The sequence below is a fragment of the Myotis nattereri genome (assembly GCF_964212035.1).
Source record: "Myotis nattereri genome assembly, chromosome: 5".
NCBI lineage: Eukaryota > Metazoa > Chordata > Mammalia > Chiroptera > Vespertilionidae > Myotis > Myotis nattereri.
In genome coordinates this window covers 33067286-33093700 of record NC_138080.1, presented here as the reverse complement: position 1 = coordinate 33093700, position 26415 = coordinate 33067286, and the positions used below count along the sequence as shown (strand labels likewise).

Here is a 26415-nt window from a genome sequence, read left to right as displayed (position 1 = left end):
TTAATTTTAGGCAACAGGTGTTTCATCCGTAAGTGCAATTCTAGCCCCGGCTCCGGGTGCCTGGAAGCGGTGGAAACCCAGTCCGTGAGGGCACGGGTATTGCAAGGAGCCCTCAGTGGGACGCGACCCAGGCGGGACCGGGTCAGGGAGCGAGCCCTGAGCCATCGGGCGGCGGGGCGAGAAGCTGACCAATCCCAGGGCAGAGGTGGTGGCTGAGAGGGACGCCTGGGCGGGGCTGGGGCAGGGGGCGGGGCGCAGGATGAGAGGGGCTGACCAATCCCAGGGCAGGGGCGGGGCGAAGGATAAGAGGGCCTGGCCAATCCCAGGGCAGGGGCGCGGCGGGCGGAGGGCGCTGGGCGGGACTGGGGCCGAGGACCAGGGGGGACTGGAACTGGGAGTAACCCGCGGTCTGCAGCCCAGAGGCGTCCACACTTTCTGCAGCGCCGAGTGTCCCAGGGGAGGCTGAGGCTCGGGCCGCCATGGCGCTGCATGCGGTCGTGTTCGACTTGGACGGGGTCCTGGCGCTGCCATCGGTCGCGAGCGGCCTCGGCCGCGCCGAGGAGGAGTTGGCATTGCCCAGGTAAGGGCACCCGGCGCCGTAGGGGGCGGGAATCCGGCCTAGAAGTTGCCTTTCGGGGTGGCCAGCCCTGCGTTCAGAGCGCTGTCGTTTGAGAGCCCCGCGGAAGGAGGTTAAAACGATTACCCGGCTCTAAACCAGTACGTGTAAGCAGATACAGTGTCTTCCCAAATGTTAAGAAATTAAACCTCTCCAAGGACTCCAGAATTGCTGGCTGTAGGCAGAAAGCTGTTCCTGAAGCGAGAGGAATTACTCGCGGAGCTGCCCGCTGCCCGCCTGATTCTGTGCGATGGAGTGGATCTTAGAAAAGGTCCTGAGGTTTCGAAGAGAAAAAGGTTCCGTGCCCTGCAGTTTTACTGATAATAGCAAACTAGAGAAACAGCTTCAAAACCCAATCATCGGGAAATGGCAAACTAGTACGCAGCACCACTAACCCTGTCTTTCGGAATAATATTTCAGCGACATTGGAAAATACGTGTTAGGTGTAATAAGTGAAAAGATCAGATCCACCAAAATGCCAAACTACTTATACAATGTGGTCTCAACTATGGGAAAAAAGCTACATGTAGAAAAATGTCTGGAAGACATATCCCCAAATATCTCTGGGATTATTAATCCCAGGTGGGATTATGAATGATTTCCTTCATTTGTCTACTTTTTTGTATTTTCCAGTTTTCCTACTTATGAACATATGTTACTCCTACAGCCAGAGGAAAGGCAAGCATATTTCTTTTAAAAGGTAAAAAAAGAAAGATCACCTTGGCAACACCCAAGGAAGAGTAAATTCTAAACTACTGGCAAGAACAAGTAGTAGGGTAGAAACTTTGAGAGTTCTGCTCCATCTAAGGAATTCTTGATTCTTGTGATGCCAAAGACCAACAGGGCCTTTTAACCTGCTATTCTTTTTTTAAAATATATATTTTTATTGATTTCAGAGAGGAATGGAGAGGGAGAGAGAGACAGAAACATCAATGATGAGAGAGAATCATTGATCGGCTGCCCCCTGCATGCCCCCGACTGGAATCGAACCCGGGACCCTTCAGTCTGCAGGCCGACGCTCTATCCACTGAGCCAAACCATGTAGGGCTAACCTGCTGTTCTTATAAAGATTTCTAAAAGACTGGTGTCTGCAAACACACCAAGCCAAATGATGTTGGGAAATCTAGAGCAACCCTCACTTTCGCAGATGTGGAAACAGGCTTACCAAAGGGGTGAACTTGATCACACAATGCTTAGATATTACGGTTGATTAAAAAAACAACTTTGCTTTTCTGTAAGATATAACATTCCAAGACAGTAATCTCTTGGTAAATAATAATCACTGTAAAATGACATAAAAGAACATTAGAAAGCCCTCACTGGTTTGGCTCAGTGGATAGACCATTGGCTGCAGACGGAAGGGTCCTGGGTTCTATTTCGGTCAAGGGTATGTACTTTGGTTGCAAGCTCACATGCAGGAGGTAACCAATTGATGTCTCTCTCTCACATGGATGTTTCTGTTTCTGTCTCTTCCCCTTTCTTCTACTCTCTCTAAAAATTAGTGGAAAAATATTCTCAGGTGAGAATTAACAAAAAACAAGAAGAACAATATAAAGCCCATATTGTTTAGATTCAATACACAATTTCAACATGTAAAGAAGAAATAATATGCAAGACTTTAAAAACGCTATACCTGGCTTATCAGAAGTGTGCCTTGAACATTGGAAGCAATTCATAAACTCCCAATGTGTGGACCCCAAACACCCAGAGTACTACTGTGGGATGCCCCCACAAGGAACCATTACTCTTGGCTTGCCTGACTCTTGCTACCCCTGAGAGCTCCCTGTTTGAATTTGCTTCTGAATTTTTGCAAGTTCCTCCCTAGGGCAGGCTGAAATTTCTAGAACATCTGTTGTAATAAAAAATATATGTATACATATAGAGCATCGTTATTATTTGGCAAAACTTCCCATGTAACTTCAAGCATATTAAGTATGCCTAATTAGTTTGAAAACTTTTCTTTTATAAGGAGAGAGAATAAATCCTTGAGGTATTCCAGGCCCCATTGGAATACCCCAAAGTCATCTCTTGGTTAAAAAAGTCTCTTAAAATTTAAATTTGAAAGGCTGTCAAACTTCACCAAAAGACCATAACATAAGCCTTTTTTGAAAACCTGAGTAAAACAAACACATGTTTTGTGGTAATAACTTTAAAAGACATTCATTAAATTTAAACTGGTTTTAATATTAAGTACTTTGTTCAGCCCACAGAATGCTGCTTAATTTATATAAGTATTTTAATCTTTTTAGGCTAATAAAATATTATGCCTAAAATATTTATGCCATTTGGAAGCAGAAAATGCACCACTCATATCACATAAATCTTATACATGTAATCCAAGGATAACTCACTTTCTTCCTTTTCCCTTAAAAATGCATTTCTATACTTTATATCTTCTTTATTAAAATTACTAGAGGCCTGGCACACGAAATTCGTCCATGGGTGTGGTCCCTAGGCCTGGCTCTATCGAAGTGTGAGCGTCTGGCGTGGAAGGGCAGGTCCCAGCTGACCTCTGGGCCCTGGGCAGTACCTGGGCACCCAGACCCTCACACACCCCCCGCCACCTGAGTGACGGCACCCGAGTCCCCACGCAGAGTTGCAGTGAGCGTGACTGGTCCTCGCAGGCCGGGGCTCAGCGTGGGCCTCTGGGCTGCCCAGCGGTGCCACACGGAAGCTGGGTGGGCAGCACGCTCTCACCCAGCCAGCCAGCCTCACAAACCGGCTCCTGTGAAAACCCATTGGGAGCCCAATCAGACCCTGTACTCTTGGCGGCTGCGGCCAGGCTCACCCAGAAGAGGCCATGTGCGGGTACAGGGTGGGCTTCTGGTGGGCGCCTGGCACCTGAGCATGGGGGGGTTGAGGGTGGGGGGCTTCCCCGGTGTGTGAGCCCTCACGTCCCAGGGGAGGGTAACAGGGGGAGTGAGAGCGAGCTCAGCGGACACTCTGCATTTTCACCACACCTCCATCCCCATCATCCCCGCCCCCAGGCAGCTGGCGAGAGGCTGCAGCATGTGTCCTGGATGCACGTCATGTTCCGCACCGCCCCCTGGTGATCAGCGCACATCATAGGGAACAGTCGAACTCCAGTTGAACTCCTCATCGTGGGGACAATTTGCATATTAGGCTTTTGTCATATAGGATATACTGGTAATTTCTTTCCAACTTACTTGAGTTTTTAACTATTAGAAACCTCAGTTTCCAATGATAACCGCAAAGTAAGCAGTCAGTGTTTCCTAGATTGACTTTTATGAACATATTGCATAACCTTTAGAAATGGTTCCTCTGTTGGCAGTTACACTCACTTTCAAGAAGCACACCTCCAATAAAGCACAGGACATTCACCAACAGCACCAATTCCACTCACAGCCTTTCTTCGATCAAACCGGAGCAGGCCAACTTAAGACTGCCCTAACCGTCAGCGTCTCAGCTTTCCATGTCATTTCAAAATACCCAGATATTCAATCACTTTTATCAAACTTACTAATTTAGGAAGAAATAGTTGAAATAAATTAAATGGATTTGCTCAGATATGGCTGAGGTTGTTTCTGTTTGTTTTTTTTACCTCAACAATTAGGCTGCACCCAAATGTTGGCAACGGACAGGCAAATCCACTCACCCATTATTGGAATGTTTCTTTCCATCATCTGGGTACGTGTTTCTAGTTTACAGACAGTACAAGCTTAGGGCTGCCTCTGAGAGCCATAAAAGCTGGGCTATATGGAACCTCCGTCCATTTCCCTTTGTAATGGTAAAACAAATCTAGCTGCAGCATCAGCTAAATAATTTCCTTTTGCTTTCATGGGGGCAGCTTTAGAAGTCCTGGAATTTTGATAATTGCCAACTATTTTAATTTCTGTATTGCCTCTAACAATTTTGCAGCCTGTTTTCCATAGCTACTGTCACTGTAAACATTGGCTATTTGATCTTTGGCCGCTGGATAAGCCTGAGTTAGAATAATTAGGCTTGTTGGACATTTTATTCAGGTAAATAACAACCTTTAATGATGTCCACCATAGAAGTTATTGCATATCCAGCCTGGTAACATTCCTGCTTATCTTTTCCATCTGTAAACCAAATTAAGTCAGCATTATTAAGGAGTTTCCTATAAACCATTGCTAGGAATAAGAAGGTGGTTGGTAAGCAAAATGCCATTGTGGATGTCTTTATCCTGCAAAGAAAGTAGCAAAGGTGCTGGGTTAAGACTGTTACATGAAGTTTAAATGAGATTAGGTGCAGAAGGCAGAGCCAGTTGGCTGACAGAAATGTAAAATGTGATGAGAATTCAGTGGAGATTTAACATAATGGGGAACATAAAGGAGAGCCCATGACTATCTTTTGCGTTTGTTTGTTTGCATAATATGTCTACAGCATAAATGGCTGTCATGCAGGGAGGGAGCCCTTTGGCTACTGAGTCTAGTTGCTATTATAGCCTGTAGATCTATGATCGCTATAGTTTTTATACGTAATAATGAAAGAAATACCTTTCTTTCATTACTACGTATAAAAAGTTAGAAGTTTATAATTAAGGTGTCCAGAGTGGAAGTTTTAAATAATTCTTTAGAGATTATATAGCTTGTTTATTTTCTGGGTGCCACTGAATTATATCAGGTCAATTTGATTTTAATAAGATATACAGAGGCAGGGCCATTCATGAAAAATTTGGGACCCAATTATGACAATACTTAGTCAAACCCAGGTATCCTCTAAGCTACTTTCTTGTTTTCAGAAGAGGACAAGATACAGTTCCTCAAGGTTCATTAGCAGCCCATTTTTGGATACTAGATAACTGAAGTATTTTGCCTGTGATAGACTGAGTCAGAGCCATGTCCCTTTATAGCTAGCTGTTGTAGTAAGTAAATTGTGTCCTTTGGGGAGTCTAGTAATTTTCTAGAGCATAAAACTAAATCATCCACACATTGGATGAGAATGGATGCTCTAGAAAATTTAACATCATTTAAATTAGATTTTAGTATCTAAGACAATAGGTAGTGTTAACGTAAAAAAAAAACAAAAACCCACTCAAACCTGTAAAGAATTTTTGTGAGTTTATTTGAGCCAGTCTGTTGACAATTGCCAGGAAGCAGAACCTCGACAAACTGAGATATTGCTCCAGAGAATGGCAGGTTACATCTAAACTTGTACATTGCAATCAAAGGAAGGGACGTAGGTGGGTTACTTGAAATCCACTGGTGATAGATTAGAGAGGTGGGAGAAAGCAAAGTGGGGGGTAGGGGGGAACCCTTGGAATTAGATAAAAAGCAAAATGATAGACACATAACTTAGGTTGATGCAGGAACAATTAACATGATGATTTGTGTTATCTGTCCTGGCACCCAAAAAAGAGAAATTACAAGATACCCAGACATTTCAAGGGTATCCTATATTATAAAAGCCTAATATGCAAATTGTCCCCTCGGGCTGTCATTTGACCAAGAGTTTGACCGCTGTCATTTGACCGCTCGCTATGACGTGCACTGACCACCAGGGGCGGTGTGGAACATGGCGGGCATCGGCTACACAGCGCTGGTAGTGGCTGGCAGTGGAGGAGCTGCCAGCCCCGATGGGACCCAATGAGTGCGGGACGACGGTGGAATGGTGGAGCAGGTGAACAGGTGGCACCAGGTCAAGGCTGTTGTTGTAGATCGCCCAGCAGGCGGGTTGGTGGAGCAGGTAAGGGGGCAGTGCCAGGCCATGGCGGGGTACTAGGTGGGGCTGAGAGGCTTGGGGTGCTAGCTGGGGCTGCGAGGCTGGGGCCGCAAGCTGGGGCCCGATCCCCGCAGGCCACCCCAAGGGACGCTCCCTCCCACCCCCACCCCCCCCCCCCCCGTGCACAAATTCATGCATCGGGCCTCTAATGTTATTATAGGAGCAAAAAGACAGATAGGCTCAGTTAAGGTAACGGTTGACCTTGTCAGTGTAGATACCAGCCTAGGATGTAACTCCCACCACAACTTCTTTTAGTTAAAGTTTAATTTCAGACCATCCTTTGTGGCTACTTTAGGTCTCTGAGTTTGCAAGACTGCCATGAGCTTGTCAGGTTAGCAGGTGGCCCCTTTCGTCCGCAGTAGCACTCTTTGTACATCCCTGGGGCATTACTATTCAAGTAAACTTGTAGTCTTCCCAGGTGAAAGCAAAGAGGTATTAACTGTCTTTTTCTACTGGAACAATGAAAAAGTCACTACATAAATCTGTTACTAAAAAATATTGGCAGTCTCCAGAAATGGCTGATAATAAGGTATGTGGATTTGGAACCACAGGATATCTGGGAATAACTGTCTTATTTATAGCTCTGAGAGCTCATACGCTTCTCCACCTTTTTCCATTTGGTTTCTTTACCTGAAGGATAGGAGAACTACAGGGGCTTGTGCATGGAATTGTAAGCCACTTTTTAAAAGTAATCTTCTGTACTGGGCTAAATTCCAGTTTGTGCATAAAGGATATTGGTGATTGGAAAAGGCCTGAAGTTGCATTGGAACATCCTGTAATGAACGCTCAGTTCCTCTTGTGGAGGGAGGTTTGCTTTGAAATCATTATTTTCTCAGTTAGTATGATCCGATCTCCCTATAAAGTGCACAGAAGCTTTCCTCCGGCTTAGTTAGGTGTGGTCAGGAACCGGTAAAGTAGCTCCAGTATTTCAAGGGCTTTTTAAAAGTAATTTTAATTTCTCCTAAACTGTTAGTAAAGAGAGGGGGAAATGCCTGGTCACAGTCCTCAGAGGCGCCCTCTGATTGCTTCTGTTTGTGTGTTTTTCTAAATCCCCTGTCAGTTTCCGATGGTCTTCCAGGTGGACAGGCCTCTGCAGGAGCTTTCCTGTGAGCCTTCCTTAGTCCTTCTGTGGCTTCTGCTCCCAGAAGCCGGTAGGTGTATCAACTAGTATAGGTGAGAGTGGCCAGGGTTCCATGTTCTAACAGTTTAATCAGGTTTCTTTGCGAACCCATCAGGGTCCCGGAGAAAATAGGGGAACAATTTCTGGTTTCTCTCTGCCCGAGACCAGCTATTCTGTTTTTTTGGGGGGGGGGGGGCGGGGGGGGGAGCTGCTAGGATCCTTGGGCTATCTTTGTCTGAATTCCTATTTTTATGTTCCCTTAGGGCTCAGCAGTTCTCAACCTGTGGGTCGCGACCCCTTTGGCGGTCGAAAGACCCTTTCACAGGGGTCGCCTAAGACCATCCTGCATATCAGATATTTACATTACGATTCATAACAGTAGCAACATTACAGTTATGAAGTAGCAATGAAAATAATTTTATGGTTGGGTCACAACATGAGGAACTGTATTTAAAGGGCCAGAAGGTTGAGAACCACTGCCTTAGGTCTATAGGGAGTGGTAGTGGAGGAGATATAGAGAGAAGGGGAAGGAAAAAGGGAGAAGGAGTGCAAGTCAGGACAAGGGAGCTCAGAGAGCAAGTATAGTGGAGGCGCTGTAGAAGGGCAGGAATGGGGAATTGGCTTCAGAAGCCTTTTTTAGTTCAGAGACAGTTTCTAAAATTTCTTATTAATTTATTTTCTTCCTTTTTCTTAAAAAAGAATTTATCCATGCTCCTCCTAGAAGTTTCTAATTTCCCAATCAAGATATGTTTCCCATTCATTCCATTTAATTATTATTATTATTATTATTTTAGTCCTCACTTGAGGGTATTTTTTCCATTGATCTTTAGAGAGAGATTTGAAGGGAGAGAGGAGAGAGGGAGAGGGAAGAGAGAGAGAAACATCGATGTGAGAGAGACATATTGACTGGTTACCTCCCAAATGGGCCCGACCAGGGCTGGGGATTGAACTTGCAACTGAAATATTTGCCCCTTGATCAGGATTCAAACCCGCGACCCTTTTTCCACGGGCCAAAGCTCTAACCACTGAGACACTGGCCAGGGCCATTCAGTTTAATTTTAGATCCAGCATTTTTCTAATATTGCATGTTAGAAAATTAATTTAGGCGTCTAAAGAAAACTGCATTTTAGTCATTTTAACTCGGGGGTTGGGAATGTCTAGCCCACAGGCTGTATAAGGCCCGTGAAATCATTTGGTCTAGCCCTGCCAAGTCATTAGGGGTGAGTTAATTAAATGTTTGACCAAATATAGCAGCTCATTTAAAAAATATATATATATATATATATTTTTGATTTCAGAGAGGGAGAGAGAGACAGAAACATTAATGATGAGAGAGAGTCATCGATCGGTTGCCTCTGCATGCCTCCCACTGGGGATCGAGCCTGCAACCCGGGCATGAGCTCCTGACCAGAATCGAACCCGTGATCCCACAGTCCACATGTCGACGCTCTATTCACTGAGCCAAACCAGCTAGGGCCAGCAGCTCATTTTTAGGTTGATCATTTTGTATGGCCCGTGAATGATGTTGTAAATATCCAAATGGCCCTTGACAGAAAAAAGGTTCCCTACCCTTTTTAAGTAGATATGATATCTAGTTAAATCTCCCCATTTCTGTAAAGTACTTGCAAATAAAGGCTTCCTACCTCTCCAGAAGTATTAATGAGGGCTGGTTTTAGGGAGTTGCTGGCCTTGAAGGCACAACTTCCCTTGTTAATTTCAGTTTTGTTTTGAGATTTGTAGAGTCTGCACTTCAGACTCAGAAAGCAATTCCAATTGAAAAGCCAAAGTTAAAAACCAGCTACCCATTTCTTCCTCCAGTCTGGCATTAGCCTAGGTTCTGTCAACCCTTAACCTTAGTTCCATCACGAGGATTTTAGAAAACTCTATGGACTCCACCAAAAAAACTACTAGATTTAATAAATGAATTCTGCAAAGTAGCCGCATACAAAATTAACACCCAGAAATTGATGGCATTTTTATACACCAATAATTAACCCTCAGAAAGGGAAGCTAAAAAAAATGCTATTTACCATTGTAAAAAAAAATTTATATATATATATATATATATATATATATATATATATATATATGCAAATTAGGCCCAGATGCCCTAAGGGGTCACGACCAGACAGGAGAAGGTTGCAGGTTCAGGTGAGGCCTGAAGCGGAGATGGAGACAGAGACAGGGGGTGTGCCAACCCCCGGAACTGGGGCGGACAGGGACAGGGGCAGGGGGCCGGCCCGCAGCCAGAGAGGAGACGACAGGCCTGCCTCCCATGGAAGCAGCGCAGCTCCCTCCTGGCTCCTGTGGAAGCAGCACAGCTCCCGGCAGCGTGCTGAGGTTCCCGCTGGCTCCCATGGAAGCAGTGGGCGGCCTGCGCTGGCACTATATCTCGCAATGGGCTACTAGTAATTTTAATAAGATACCTGGGAATAAACTTAATCAAGGAGGTAAAAGACCTATATTTGGAAAACTACAGGACCTTGAAAAAATAAATACAGGAAGATACAAACGGAAGAATATACTGTGCTCATGGGTTGGAAGAATTAACATCATTAAAATGTCCAAACTACTCAAATCTATAGCAATCTATAGGTTCAACACAATCCTTATGAACATACCAATAGCATATTTCACAAATCTACAACAAATAATTCAAAAATTTATATGGAACCAAAAAGACTCCAAATAGCTGCCATAATCTCGAGAAAGAAGAACAAAGTAAGAGGGATCAAAATACGGAATATAAAATTGTGCTACAAAGCCATTGTAATCAAAACAGCCTGGTATTGGCACAAGAACAGGCATATAGACCAATGGAATGGAACAGGGACCCCAGAAACTGACCCAGGCCATCGAGTATAATGGCCATATGCTCAACATTTGATAAAGGAGGCAAGAACATACAATGGAGTAAAGACAGTCTCTTTAATAAATGGTGTTAGGAAAATTGGACAGGTACATGCAAAAAAAAAAAAAAAAACCACACAAAAAAAACACAAAGAAACACCATACACAAGAATAAACTCAAAATGGATAAAAGACTTTAATGTAAGTCCTGAAACCATAAAAATTTCAGAAGAAACCATAGGCAGCAAAATCTCAGACATCTCTTGTAGCAGTATGTTTGCCAGTACATCTCCGAGGGCAAGGGAAACAAAGGAGAAAATTAATAGGACTACATCAAACTAAAAAGCTTCTTCGCAGCTTTTGCATATGAATGCCCTGGCCCTTTGCAATCTGAAAATTACCTAACAAACTGCAGCTGGGCCAGACAGACCCAGAACTTCCAAGAGAAGGCCCAAGGCCCCACAGCAGCTTGCATTGCTTCATAGCTGGGCCTCATCTGGGCACCTCCTAACCCCAAAAAAGGAAGGGGAATCTGCAGATCTCTTCGTAGCTCCTGCTGGGTAGCCTCAGGCTGAGGCTAAATTAGCACCTCCTTAAATCCAAGAGCCAGTGTACCCAGTGGTCAGAGTGGGACCATCCAGATTACAACTCCTCAGATCCATAAGGGACACACTCAGGGGGCCGACTCAGTGAGCACCAAAGCCCCACTGAAGCAAGTCTTGCCCTGGAAGGGTGTCTTCAGCACAGAAGTTCTCCCACTTTAGACAGAGCTGATTCTCACAGCCAATTGGCCTGGAGGTCAATTCCTCCCAGTGATACCTACAACAATCAAGGCTTAACTACAACAAGACTGGGCACAAAGCCCACAAAGGGGTGCACCAAGAGTGTCCACCTCAGGTAATTGGGGAGGCTAAGCCACTGGGCCCTATAGGACACCTAGCACACAAAGCCACTCTACCAACACAGGGAAGCATAAAAAATGTGGAGACAAAGAAGTCACAAATGACAGAAATGGAGGAAAGAAAACTACTGGATATAGAGTTCAAAACCACTGTTATAAGGTTTTTCAAGAATTTTCTGGAAATCGCTGATAAATTTAGTGAGACCCTGGAGGATATAAAAAAAGACCAACTAGAAATTAAGCATACACTGACGGAAATAAAGAATAATATACAGAGATCCAACAGCAGACAAGAGGATCCCAAGAATCAAGTCAAAGATTTGAAATACGAAGAGACAAAAAATACCCAACTGGAAAAGAAAAAAGAATCCAAAAATATGAAGATAGTGTAAGGAGCCTCTGGGACAACTTCAAGCGTACCAACATCTGAATTATAGGGGTGCCAGAAGAAGAGAGAAAGCAAGATATTGAAAACCTATTTGAAGAAATAATGACAGAAAACTTCCCCTACCTGCTGAAAGAAATAGACTTACAAGTCCAGGAAGCGCAGAGAACCCCAAACAAAAGGAATCCAAAGAGGACCACACCAAGACACATCATAATTAAAATGCCAAGAGCAAAAGAAAAAGAGAGAATCTTAAAAGCAGCAAGAGAAAGACAGTCAGTTACCTACAAGGGAGTACCCATACGACTGTCAGCTGATTTCTCAACGGAAACTATGCAGGCAAGAAATATTCAAAGTGATGAATACCAAGAACCTACAACCAAGATTACTTTATCCAGCAAAGCTATCATTCAGAATTGAAGGTCAGATAAAGAGCTTCATAGATAAGAAAAAGCTAAAGGAGTTCATCACCACCAAACCAGCATTATATGAAATGCTGAAAGGTAACCTTTAAGAAGAGGAAGAAGAAAAAGGTAAAGATAAAAATTATGAACAGCAAATACATATCTATCAACAAGTGAATCTAAAATTCAAGGGAATAAAAAATCTGATGAACAGAGTAAACTGGTGAATATAATAGAACCAGGGGCATGGAAAGGGAGTGGACTGACAATTCTTGGGGGGAAAGAGGTGTGGGGGTGCAGGAAGAGACTGGACAAAAATCGTGCACCTATGGATGAGGACAGCGGGAGGGGTAAGGACAAAGGGTCGGGTGGGAACTGGGTGGAGGAGAGCTATGGGGGGGGGGGGGGAAAGAGGAACAACTGTAATAATCTGAACAATAAAGATTTAATTTTAAAAAAGCAACAAAAAAATGCCCTTGATTTCCAGGTGTTAATTTTCTATCCTGCTACTTTGCGAATTTCATTATTATATGTAGCAGGGTTGGGTTTTTGGTTTTGTTTTTTGGAGTCTTTAGGGTTTTCTATGTACAATATCATATCATTTGTGAATAATTACAGTTTTACTTCCTCCATTCCAATTTGGATGCCTTTTATTTTTTCTTCATGTCTGATCTCTGTGGCTAGGACTTCCAGTGGAAAGAGTGGTGAAAGCTAACATCCTTGTCTTGTTTCTGACCTTAAGGAAAATGCTTTTAGTGTTCTCCCATTGAGTATAATGTTGGCTGTAGGTTTGTCATATAGACCATGCACTGTTTTTGGTTAAAAAGTTTTCAATTTCAGATCATCCTATGTGGCTATTTTAGGTGTCTGAGTTTGTAAGGCCACCACCCAGGCCTCCCCTGAGCTTGTCAGGTTTAGTATGTGGCCCCTTTTTGTCCACAGGTCTGTGCTGACTCTTGGCAGCATTGAGTTGCAGTACACTCACCTGTTGTTGGCCAGTTGGGGTGGAAACAACACTGGTCTTCTGCCCCACACTGCCACACCCAGGTCTGTTTAGCTTTCCTTCCTTCCAGCCTCCCCCACTCACTCATACCAAAATATTCCCCTAGGAGGGTAAATTACTTTGCCTTCAGTTTATCATAGGACAGATTTGCTGCTTTCAGCTGCTCTGCCCAATACATTATCAGCTATGAATGTATGCATTCAATATGTGAAGAATCCCTTTGGGGGACAGGTAATGAGTTTTAGATATAATCGTAAGTTTCAATTGTTCAGTTGTGTGAAAGTCACTAATAGATTATTGTAGTTAACAGTGTGAGATTACATTTCATATATAGTTAATGATTTGCGGGAGCCTGAGGAGGTTGCGAAATATATGCAATGTAATCTGATTTACTGGAGGGGGGATGGGGAGTTATGGTTTAATGTGTATAGAGTTTCAGGTTGGCAAAGATTTGAAGATGAAAAAGTTCTGGAGACGGATGTGGTGATGGTTGCACAACAATGCAGATGTATTACTTAATGCCACTGAGCTGTACACTTAAAAGTGGTTAAAATGTGCCCGGACAGTGTGGCTCAGTGGTTGAGCATCGACCTATGAACTAGGATGTCAAGTTCAATTCCCAGTCCCGTCACATGGTCCGGTTGCGGGCTGGACCCCACTGGGGTCATGCAGGAGGCAGCTGATCAATGATTCTCTCTCCTCATTGATATTTCCCTTTCTCTTCCTCTCTGAAATCAATAAAAATATATATATATCTTTAAAAGTGGTTAAAATGGTCAGTTTTATGTCATGTATGTTTTACTACAACAAAACATGATTGCTAAATTTCCAATTTTATTGAAAACTAAAATCAGTATTTTATTTATAACTATTTTCTTTTGATGAGGAGTTTTAAGGTGTGTCTCTTTTAGCAACTCCTAACCATACTGTTCATTACATGTACATTGTGGTGGGCAGTTAGACAGACATGAGCAGAGCAAAGACAACAGCCATGTACAGAAGGTCACCAGGGTGGAAAGCCCCAGGTGCCCAGCAATGGGAAAAACTGGGAAAATCAGGACTTTGCCCTCAGGGTAGCCTTTCCTCCCCTAGCATATGGCTGGTCATGAGGTTTAGACCCCTGACCTTGTATTGCTGGTCATGTGTTCGGAGCCTCCTTTGACCTGTCCTCCCCTGGCATGTTGCTAGTCATGTGGGTTAGACCCCCGCCCCCACCTAGAGAGGGAATGAACATGGGGGCCAGAGAATAGCCCTTAAGCATTAAGCCCCCAGGACACTGAGGTTCTGACCCTCAGTAAATACATGTAGGCATCAGGTGTATTTCAGCTCCAGCATCATCCTTGCTCTGCTCATGTCTGTCTAACTGCCTACCACGGATCTAAATAGTGTCTGTCCCCATTTGCCACTGTGATGAAGTCCCTGGACATTTATGACATTTGTCTTTCAGAGGCTTTCTCAATGAAGTTTTCAAGAAAGGAGACCCGGATAGTTCCAGTTTCCGTCTCATGAGGGGAGAGATCACGTTTTCCCAGGTAAGGGACACCCTTGAGAAGACATTCAGTGCCTACGTGCCCATCTCCCGCACTGACCATGCCCCTTTGAGGGCAGAGCCGTGTCTGCTTTACCCATGTACCCCTTTATGCCTTTAACTCACAAGACGGGCTGGAAGCCCAAAGACACACAAAAGGAACATTTTAGACTGGGTTATTGTCTTTTGGGGCCAAGCAGAGAGACATACCTCAATGACTGGGGAATTTCCAAACTTTTCAAGGTCTGTGCCAGGGAGTTACAATAGCCAAAGTAGCTTTTTAAAAAAACTGTGGTAAAATGTACATACCATGAAATCTACCAACTTGATTATATTTAAGTATACAGTTCAGTGTTGTTAGTATATTCATGTTGCATACCATCCATGTCCAGAACTCTTTATCTTGCAAAATTGAAATTCTATACCCATTAAACAATAGCTTTCTTTTTCTCTCTCCTCACCCTGTAACTGCTATTGAACTTTCTCTTTTTATGTATTTAGCTACTGCAGGTGCCTTATGTTTGTGGAATCATGCAATATTTGTCTTTGTGTAACTGGTTGATTTCATTTAGCATAAGGTCTTCAGGGTTCATCTGTGGTGTAGCAGGGGACATGATGTGCTACCTCATAGGAGGGAATTATACTGTGATAAATGCTAATTAGGTTCCATTTGTATTTTAATATATATACCACATTTAGTTTACTCATTCATCCGTTGATGGACACTTGGGTTGTTTCCACCTTTGTGTTATTGTGAATAATGCTGCTATAAACATGGGTGTATTATTAATATATCTGTTTGAGACCTTGATGTCAATTTTTTCTGGTTATATATATATATATACAAAAATGAAACTGCTGGATCATATGAGAGTTCCATTTTTAGTATTTGAGGAATCACCATGCTGTTTTCCATAGCTGCTACACCATTTTACATTCTCCCCCAACAGTGCACAAAGGTTCTAATTTTTTCATGTCTTTGCCAACCCACATTATTTTCTGTTTATTTTTTATAGTGGTCATCATTGGAGTAGCTATTTTCAGATATTGCCACTGGGGAGGGTTGTTAACTAATAACTATATTATGTGTGGACTGTGGGGTCAGAGATCAGGATTTGAACCATAGTTCCTCCTTATAGACTGAGTGACCTCAGCAACTTGCTTAAACCTTTCACAGTCTCAGTTTTGCCACCTATAAGATGAGATAATACTATCAATTTTACAGGTTGTTATTAAGCTTGAAAAGTGCTTAGCATAGTTCCTGGTGCAGAGTAAGTGCTCAAAAAATAATAGTTATTACTGTTATTACAACCTCAATTATTTTTTAACAATGTAATCAGGATTGAAAACCATTTGAATTCTCTATTTGTGCCTCAAAGAAGAAAGGCTATTGAGAATCTACTCTATAAATACACAGATAAAACCATCTATATTTTTAAAAAATTTTATGACTTACAGCCACTTGTAAGTCAGAGAACTTGGGGCTTACTGTAATAGGAAGCAAGAGCCCACTTTTTCTGTGAAGGAAAATGTGGTCTTAGTGTGTGGAGTATAATGAATTGCACTTTAAAACTCTCTCTTTCTCTCACACACTCACACACACACACACACGCACACACACACACACACGGATTGTGGCAACTAGTGAATGAAAACTGGAATGATATTGGGAATAAATGTTAGTAAGCTTGAATCAATAAAAAGCTGCAGTAATACTGTTGAAAAGTAAGGAAAGAAAGAAGTACTATATATTTTCAACAAACATAGATATTATAGAGAGAATTCTAGTAATTGCAGTGAAAATCATACACCCATTTAGTCTTTTTTAGCTTGTGTGTAGTTCCTAGGAAACATGAATAAGTTAGAGGAGGAGGTCTGAAAAACCAGTTATACTAAGATAAAGGCTACTTGGGTTCCATTTATCTTTTAAAAAGTCTGTAGGGCCCAGTGCACAGGTTTGTGCACTGGGCGGGGGGGGGGGGGGGGCGGGCGAGGGGGCCCTCAGCCTGGCCTGCGCCCTCTTGCAATCCAGGACCCTCGGCGGATGTCCAACTGCCAGTTCAGGCCAGATCCCCACAGGCTGGGCCTAAACGGCAGTCAGATATCCCCCAAGGGGTGTAGCAGTCGCCAAGCAGCAGGCGGCCAGGGAGGAGCCCAAGCCGTCACTATGCTGCTTACACTCATCACAACCCCCTGCACCTGCCACCTGCCACTTGGTAGCACTGCCGCAGAGTCAGGAGAGGCTCCCACTGCCGCAGCTATGCTGGCCAGCCATGAGCCCAGCTTCTGGCTGAGTGGTGCTCCCCATGTGGGAGCACACTGACCACCAGGAGGCAGCTCCTGCATTGAGCATCTGCCCCCAGTGGTCAGTGTGCTTCATAGCGACTGGTCGACTAGTCGTTCTGGTCATTCAGTTGTAAAGGTTGCTTTGGCTTTTATATATAGATAGAAACCTTAGGAATGTATCATCTTTTAATTTTTATGTATAATATTGTAGAAATAAAAAGTACAGAAAGTATATGGCTTGATGAGTTTTCACAAACGGAATACACCCTTGTATCCAGCACCCAGGAAAGAAATAACACATTAGCCCCAGGCTGGTGTGGCTCAGTTGGTTGAGTGTTGTCCCATGCAATGAGAGGTCAATGGTTCAATTCCTGGTCAGGGCACATGCCTGGGTTTTGGGCTTGATCCCCAGTAGGGGGCGTGCAAGAGGCAGCCGATCAATGTTTCTCTCTCTCTCTCACCAATGTTTCTCTCTCCCTCTCCCTTCCTCTCTCTCTAGAATCAATAAAAATGATTAAAAATAAATAAATAAAACGTTATCAGCAGCATGGTTACCCCACTTAAGCCCCTTCTTCACACTAGCCCTCTAAGACTATCATCCTGACTCTAACCTTATAGATTACTTCTGCTTAGTTTGTCCTTCATGTAAATGGAATCATGTAGACACACTCTTTTTTATCTGTCTCTTTTCCTTCAACATTATATTAATGAAAATTATAAATATGAAGTTGTAGGTAGTTTTATTCTCTTTGCCATATGATATTCCGTTGTATGACTATACTTCAATCTCTTTTTCCATTCTGCTTCTTTTTTCTTCTGCTTTTCCCCTGAGTGAGATGGAAAGGCATTGGGAGAATTTGACCAGCAAAGTGATGTTATCTGATGTATATTTTTAAAACCTCCTCTGGCTATTATATGAATAGATCAAGAAGGCCAAGATTATTGTACAAAGACTACTTATGGAAGCTATTAGAAAATCCAGGAGAAAGATAATGGTGGCTTAAACTAAGGTAGTATTGGTAGAAGTGGTAAAAAATAGTCAAATTCCGGGACTATTTTGATGGTAGATTCAACAGGTTTTCCTGATGGATTGAATGAGAGGCATGAGAGAGAAGTTAAGGATGACTCAGGCTTCTGGCCAAAGCAAACTGGAAGTATGGTTTGCTCTTAAATGGAAGAGGGATGATGGCTGTGGGGGTGGGGAAATCAGGTACTCAATTTGGGATATTTTAATTTTAAATGTTCATTGATATCCAAATAGATGTGGAATAGGCAGCTGGATATACAAACTCAGAGTTCAAGGAAGAGGTCCAGGTTGAATAAATGTGTATATATATATTTACATCAGGTAGATGGTATTTTTCATACCATTGGACTTAATATGATCATGGAGAAAGAGAGCATAAATGGAAGGAGCCAGAGTCCTGGGTACTCTGATGTTAAAGGTCAGGTTGGTGAGAAGGACACAGCAGTCAGAGATGGATAATGCATCTCCATTAAAGAAGAAAATTAAGAGAGTGTGGAGTCCTAAAAGCCAAGAGGTTATCAAGTTTTATTTGCTTTTTAAAATTTTTATTTGATTTGCAGAGAGCGAGGAAGGGAGGGAGAGAGGGAGAGAGAGAAACATCAATTTGTTGTGCCACTTATTTATACATTCATTGCTTGATTCTTGTATGTGCCCTGACCAGGAATTGAACCTACAACCTTGGCATATTAGGATGATGCTCTAACCAACTGACCCACCCAGCCATGGCAGGTTATCAAGTTTTAAATGAAGAGTGTTATCAACTGTGTCAAATGCAGCTGATAGGTCAAGTAAAATGAAAATATCTAACATTGAGTTCCCGTTAGATATAGCAACGCAACAAGGTCATTGGTAACCTTGATGAGACAAGTTTCTGGAATGTGGAGGTGAATGTTTGATTAGAGTATGTTCTAGAAAGAATGGGAGGGAAAGGTTGGAAGACTATGTATAGTATAGCTCTGGAGGCCAGTAGCCCAGATCAAGGTATCCACAGGGTTCGTTTCTTCTGAGGCCTCTCTCCTTGGCATTAGATGGCCATCTGCGCCCTGTGTCCTCACAGCCCGTCCTCTGTGTGTATCTGTTTTCTAATCTCCTGTTTTTATAAGGACACCAGTCAGAATGGATTAGGGTCAAACCATGACCTCATTTTACCCTAATCACCTCTTTAAAGACCCTATTTCTAAGGACAGTCACATTCTGAGGTCCTGGGGATTACAACTTCAACAAGAATTTAAAGGGGAGGGGGCACAATTCAGCCCATAGAGGGGCATTTGAGTATTTTCCAGTGTGGTGCTCTTAGGAATAATGCTTCCATGAACATTTTTGTACATCTTTTAGTGAACACATGTAGACATTTCCATTTCCTGCAATGTATGTGTCCAGGAGTGAAGTTGCTGAATCACAAGGAATGCATATTCAGATTTAGTAAATGCTGTCAAAAGCTTTTCCAAGTGATTGTACCAACTGACAGTCCCTGGACAATTTACTTTTACAGTGGGTGTCACTCCTGGAAGAAGACTATAAGAAACACGCCGAAGATTCTGGAATCAGCCTCCCTGAGAATTTCTCTGTTAGTCAGATCTTTGGCAAGGCCATTTCAGCAAGGAAGATCAACCAACCCATGCTTCAGGCGGTTCTCGCTCTCAGAAAGAAGGGTAAGGATCTAATACTGGCCGTATTCTGACCCAACCACACCAGAACCCTTGGTAGAGGGTACATCTAAATGTGTTTTGAGGTCACAAATCGTCTGGGCCTTGATGGAAAACTGTCCTTAAAACATAGTCCCAAAGTAAGTTATACCAAATGGCAAAAAGCAGCACTATCAGAATTGCTGGGAAGATGAAAGAATTGAATTTAATAAAGCGACTTTTACCAGAGACTGCCTTGTGAGCAAAATTCTCTCCCTCTGGTGACATTAGTAATGACCTGAATGACCCAACCTCTTATCACAGTGATGAGCTATGAGTTGGATGATCTGGATTCAGATGGTGTCAAATGGTCTAAGACCGTGGTCGGCAAACTGCGGCTCGTGAGCCACATGCGGCTCTTTGGCCCCTTGAGTGTGGCTCTTCCTAAGCCTTAGGAGTACCCTAATTAAGTTAATAACAATGTACCTATCTATACAGTTTAAAAAATTTGGCTCTCAAAAGAAATTTCAATCGTTGTACTCTTGATATTTGGCTCTGTTGACTAATGAGTTTGCCAACCACTGGGCTAAGACATGAGATCATGTTCATTCAATGGCGATTTATTTAATGTCAGAGCCCAAATCTTCATGAGCGTATTTGAAATCATCCCACCCACTTATCAGTAGACTTGCCTCACTGTGGCTAAGCCACCCCATATTTCTCACTCATATCATGTGGGAAGTGTCACACCATCGACTCAGCTGTGTCTCGTCTCCAGTATCTTGGGGTTCTTGCTCCATCTGGTTAGGCAGAGAAAGCCCGGGGGCACTGCTGTCTCTGTTTGCATTTTGAAATAGGAATCAGTCTCTGAAAGCCAAAGCAGGTGTTTTGAAATGCAGTTGAGCAGATTTTGCATAACACAGACTGGAAGGTATACTGGAGGAACAGTCCGGAGGCAGATGCAGCATCTCCATCTGGGCTTCTGAAAGCCCTTAATATACACAATGGGTTCACTCTCGTGTCCCTGTGTCAGGAGGTGCTTAAGGGGGAAGATGATTCTTTCCCAGTGTCAGAAGATTGATGTAAGTTAGTAGAACCCTACTTGGCTCCAGGCAGAGCTTCTCGGGACTAAGTTCTATAGCTGGTCCATTCACTGGTGACTTCTTGCTCAGGGTTTAAAACCTGCATCCTCACCAACAACTGGCTGGATGACAGCACCCAGAGGAGAAGCCTGGCCCAGCTGATGTGTGAACTGAGACCACACTTTGACTTCCTGATAGAGTCATGTCGGATTGGAATGGCCAAGCCTGATCCTCAGATCTACAAATTTATGTTGGACACCTTGAAGGCCAGCCCCAATGAGGTACATAGTAGATGCTTCCTTTCACTGGGAAAGAATGCTCTAGAGATATTGCCAAAAAGAAAAATGGAGGAGGAGTGAGCAGGCTGGGGTTATCTGGGGCCTGGCAGGAAGGTTGTAGGTCCAGTGGCAGGTTCCACTTCTCTCAGGCCAGGTCTTCTAAAGGACTTTTTACCCATCATTTCTAGAAAGTTCTACCAAAGATAAGCATCTGACCCCTCTCTGTGGCTTTTATAGGACCTTGATCAAAATAGGTATTATTGAAAACTTCTAGACCAGCTGCCTCAGTTTACCTGTAAAAACAGGTCAACCCTGAGAGATTTTCCCAAAGCCACAGGTTAGTCAGGGTCACCCCACCAAAGGGTGAACAGGAATACTGCAACAGTCTTCCAAGCACCCCTGCACCCCTTAATCCTGACCTATTCTGAAATATTTTTTGCATTGTATTCCCCTACTCTAATTTTCAAAAAGGTGATTGGACCAAGATTAAATTCCTTTCCCTGACATTTCTGACTCTTTCTTATTGGCCCCACCTCACCCACACCTGATCCAATGAAACCCTGAGTTCCATTATTGGGAATCCTTCTCAGGCTCAATGAAACCAGGAAGGTCTTTCTCTAAAACGTTGCTTCTGCTCTCCTCAGTCCCTGGGTTAAGCATTATAACAATGCTCTAAATTTTTGTATGCACATAAGTAAATGTATTTTCATTTATGGCTTTGGGGTTGAAGGAGCTGCTTACAAGTCCAGGCTTGCTCTAATTCAAGATTATAAATAAATGCACCCATGCTTTCTTCTACTGTCCTAAGAACCTCTTGCTCCTTTATTTTTATTAAAATTTAAACCTTTAATCCATTCAAAATTTATTTTGAAGTAAGATATGGAGTATCCACTTTTCCCCTCAAACTGGTAAAATCCTATATAATAAAAGGCTAATATGCAAATTGACCAAACAGAGGAACGAACAGTTGTTATGACACACACTGACCACCAGAGGGCAGATGTTCAATGCAGGAGCTCCCCCACAGGGGAGCGCTGTTCAACCAGAAGCCGGGCTCACGGCTGGCGAGCACATCGGTGGTGGCAGGAGCCTCTCTTGCTGCTGCCTCTGCGGCAGCGCTAAGGACATCACCCGAGGGGTCCTGGACCATGAAAGGGTGCAGGCTGGGCTAAGGGACACCCCCCCACCCAGTGCACAAATGTTGTGCACCGGGCCTCTAGTAGCTAAATAATCTTTAAATAATCTTTTTCTTCATTGATTAGACATGACACTCTTATTAGAAGCTAAACTGTAATTTGTATTTGGGTCTATTCCTAGACTCTCTTCTATCTCATTGATTATTATTTTTTGGTTCATTTCTTTATTAGTACCAGACTTTACTTTTTAAGCTTTTATAGCTTTGTTTACTTATCTGCATGTATTACAGTTCTTTTCCAGACATACTTTTTTGTTGATTCACATGTGTTGATCTTTCTAGATGAATTTTAATGTCATTTTGATAGTTTATATTCTTCCTTAATCTTCTCACAGCTTCAGAATTCAGGCTGAAATCAGTAGGTGTATGTGGGAACACATATATCTGTGTGTTTATGTGATTCTTCTGTAATTAAATGTTTTTAATTTTAAGAGTAAAGTTACATGGAGAGAAAAATCATTCTTTATCTCATTATTGTAAAACTAGTGATCTGTCGTGTGAAATTGCGCGAGACCCGGGACCCCTCCCCCTGCACCATGTGACTGCCCAAGTCCCGAAGTCCCACCCCAAGTGGCTGGTGCACCGTGGGATGGCCCTGAATCCTGGAGTGCTGCCCCAATGCCCTGCCTCTGGGTAGTGCGGAGCAGCTGCCGGCCCTGCCACTGCTGTGCATGCCACCGTCTTCTGACGGTGTTATGGTGTGAGGGTCAATTTGCATATTGCTTCTTTATTATACAGGATAGTCACTATTTACAAATTAATGTATTTATTTCGGTGTTGTCTCTCATGCATGAAGTTCACTTTGCTTGTAGTGATGCTAGTGTCCATGCTATTTGGATTCAGGTTGTTTTCTTGGATGACATCGGGGCCAATCTGAAGCCAGCCCGTGATTTAGGAATGGTCACCATCCTCGTCCGTGACAGTGACATGGCCCTGCAAGAGCTGGAGAGAGTTACCGGGGTGCAGGTAACTGCATGTCTGTGCTGAGTGGGATATCCTGTTTCTTGTCTCTGTTTAGGTACACGAGACAAAACAAGTCAGAGCAGAACCACTGTGGAGGCAGTTCATTGCTCCAGGCATGGTTCCCAGGTAGCCCTCCTGGGTGGAAGTTCATTACCCATTGTGCAAGTACCATGGAGTCATTGAAGAACACCTTGTTACTTTCTCTGCAGTCAATGGACAGAGAAATGATGCTCTGAGAGCAAGAATCTGTACTAGTCAGAGTCAGGGGAACCAAGACAAGAAAGAGTGGGGCTTTCAAAGCCACCTCATTTTACTCTTCAGAATGACTATTGAGAACCTAGCTGCTGGGTCTGCCCCAGTGGGCGTAGGGAACCCAGCCCTTACCTTGTGTGCCAGGTCATGCCACTGGCACTTGGGTGTAGTTGCTTGGTTCCTCCTGGTTTATGCCTCATGCCAGTCTGAAGGAAGGCTTTTATGTAAAATCTGTCCCTCACAGTGAGGACAGGGTGTCCTTAATCACCCCCTGGGGGCTGCCTGGCCATTAGCCTGCTCTGCCAAAGCTGAGCAACCTTTTGCTCTTTTGAGCTTACCTAAGATCACCCATTATGTAGGTTCCCCTACATCCCGCGTGGTTCAGGGTTCAGGATCTGGAGAAGGGGCTGCACACAAATGAAAGAGATGAGAGAAGAGATAATTTTGGAAATATTGGGGGCCAGGCGGGCAAGCCCAACTCAAGGGGAAGGACTTCCACTGGTGCCCAGGCCTCGCCAGCCCTTTATTCAATATTGGATACACATCTAGCTCTTAGTCAGGCAGGTAATTGTGGTAGCAGGCAGACTGTCTTAAAGGTCAGTAAATATTAGAAGGATTTACTCTGAGACTATTTGATCAAAAAATAACTTGAGCCGAAACCGGTTTGGCCCAGTGGATAGAGCATCAGTCTACGGACTGAAAGGTCCCAGGTTTGATTCCGGTCAAGAGCATATACCTGGGTTGCGGGCACATCCCCAGTGGGAGATGTGCAGGAGGCAGCTGATCGATGTTTCTCTCTCATCGATGTTTCTAACTCTCTATCTCTCTCCCTTCCTCTCTGTAAAAAATCAATAAAATATATATTAAAAAAAAAAGAAATAACTTGAGCCCCCATTGTGTGGACTAGACAGTCGGTGTATAACTCTGGCCCTTGCCATGGGTTCAAGGTTCACCAGCGTTCCAGGATCCTTGTTTACACATATCTGATAGTGAAGACTATGGGCGGCTTCCTTCAACCCATCCCACCAAGTCCAGGAGTGACAGTTACACAAACCTTTAGCATAATGCTGTTCTTTGCTCAGGGTTGTCAGTGTAATAGGAGAGGAGGGAGGAGGGAGCCTATGCACTTGATTGTGCTAAATGGATTTCAAAGGCATCACAACCATTTTCTTAAAGGGAATTGTGTCATTTCCTAGGGTTACCACAAAGTAGCACAGACTGGGTCTGAAACAGTTTTGCTAGGAGGCTGCAAGTCCAAGATTGAGGTGTTGGCAGGTTGGTTTCTTCTGAGGCCTCTCTCCTGGGCTTGTGGATGGCTGCTCTCTTGCTGTGTCTTCACATGGTCTTCCCCTGTGTGTCCTAATCTCCTCTACTTTTAAGGACACCAGTTAAATGGGATTCTTACTCCCCTGGGTCCACCCAGGGGCCTCATTTAACCTTAATCACCTCTTTAAAGACCTTCCCCCCAAATACAGTCATATTCTGAGGCCCTGAGGGTTAGGATTTCAACAGAAGGAGACACAATTTAGCTCAGAACAATTGTCTTTTTGTCTTTAACAAATAAATAAAAATGTATATCTAATGACTTCATAACATTAAAGCATCTTGCGCAAGCATATTGAGTCCTTCTACAAGCCTGGAAGCCTCACCCAGCAGAGCAGAAAGCACCCAGACTTGGGACCGGAGCATCCACCTGTTTGTCCCATTTACGAGGTTTGCCCCCTCATCACATCTGATCCACAGATTCCTGTTTTGTAAAATTGGGAAAGGAAGGCATGTCTCACCCATTTTCTCCTCAGGGGGGTGGGGAAGATACAAGGGAAAATGGAAATGAGTCCCTTTTGAACAGAGACATGCCTCTTATCTCTCAGGAAGGCTGTGGGACTCAGTCATGAACATGCTTGTAAATTGTACAAACACATGGGAGAACCATTAGAGTAGGAACCCCCCACCCTTTCCACCGTGGAAGCAGTGGGGCATCACTGGTGAGTGACCTAGGAAGCTGGGAACACAACAAAAGAAGGTCCCCAAGGGACACTGGCCATAGTGGTCCATGTCTTGGCTCCTCTGGCCAGACAAGGCTCATTACCGTCAGAGGGCACCACACTGCCCACGCCCTGCCCCATCCGCACTGCCATACCCAAGGTCCTCTCTAGAGGTGGAGGGCTCACCCTGTGTCCCCCTCTGAGGACACCTATGCAGACTCTCCCATGTTTAAAAAGGAGGTGGATTCCACAGTTTATTTCCCCCATTTTAGAGGTGAGAATACTGCATGGCTGTGGAGTGCTTCTTCCTCAGTTGCACCTTTGGGACTAAAGATGAGAAATTGAGCAGCAGAAGTCACTAACATGCTGCTCCATTCATGTCACGTGCTCATCCTGTCCTTTGTCATCTCTGTCTCCGGGAAACTGACACCAATAAGTTATAGAAGCCCCTTAAGGACACTTTGTTCAGGAATTTACCTGAATACTGTAAAAAGATGGGTTATCTGATCCCCTAGGACTCCAGAGGACAGAAAGCAGCGTGCAGGCAGAAGACTATCCGCTGAATTGTATCCATATGTTGAAACCCTAAGCCCCAGGACCTCAGAATGTGACTGTACTTATAGATGGAGCCTTTAAATATGTTTATTTCCATTGTTTTTTTATTTTATAGAGAGAGGAAAGGAGAGGGGGAGAGAGAGAGACATCAATGTGAAAGAGAAATCTCGATCACCTGCCTCCTGGATGCCCCACACTGGGGATCAAGCCCACAACCTGGGGATGTGTCCTGTGTGGGAATCGAACCGATGACCTTTTAGTGCATGGGATGACCCTCAACCAATGGAGCCACACCAGCCATAGATGGGGTCTTAAAAGAATGAATTAAGGTGAAATGAGGTCATTAGGGTGGACCCTAATCCAATATGGCTCTTATCCTTTTAAGAAGAGGAAATTAGGACAGACACACACAGCGGGAAGGCCATGAGGACACAGCAAGCAGGTAGCCATCTACAAGCCAAGGAGAGAGGCTGGGAGGAACCAACCCTGCCAACACCTTGATTTAGGATTTCTAGCTTTGAAAATAGTGAGAAAATAAATTTCTGTTGATTCAGTCACTCAGTTTATGGTCCATTGTTATGGCAACCCTAGCAGACCAACAAAGGCACAGAGAGTTTGGTTTTGGCTGAGTTGGAGGAGAAACCCTTCAACAGA

General features: G+C 43.8%; 1 protein-coding gene across 1 annotated transcript in view; it reads left to right on the top strand.

Annotated features, from left to right (window-relative positions):
- Window positions 1–330: 330 nt before the first annotated feature.
- LOC308518900 (bifunctional epoxide hydrolase 2-like) overlaps window positions 331–26415 on the top strand; it is a 63327-nt gene continuing 37242 nt past the window's right edge. Inside the window, exons 1-5 of the mRNA XM_081090694.1 lie at window positions 331–580; window positions 14433–14517; window positions 19319–19478; window positions 20624–20814; window positions 22850–22972. Of these exons, the coding sequence (XP_080946820.1) occupies window positions 480–580; window positions 14433–14517; window positions 19319–19478; window positions 20624–20814; window positions 22850–22972 (660 nt within the window). The 5' untranslated portion in view covers window positions 331–479. The remainder of the gene's footprint in view (window positions 581–14432; window positions 14518–19318; window positions 19479–20623; window positions 20815–22849; window positions 22973–26415) is intronic.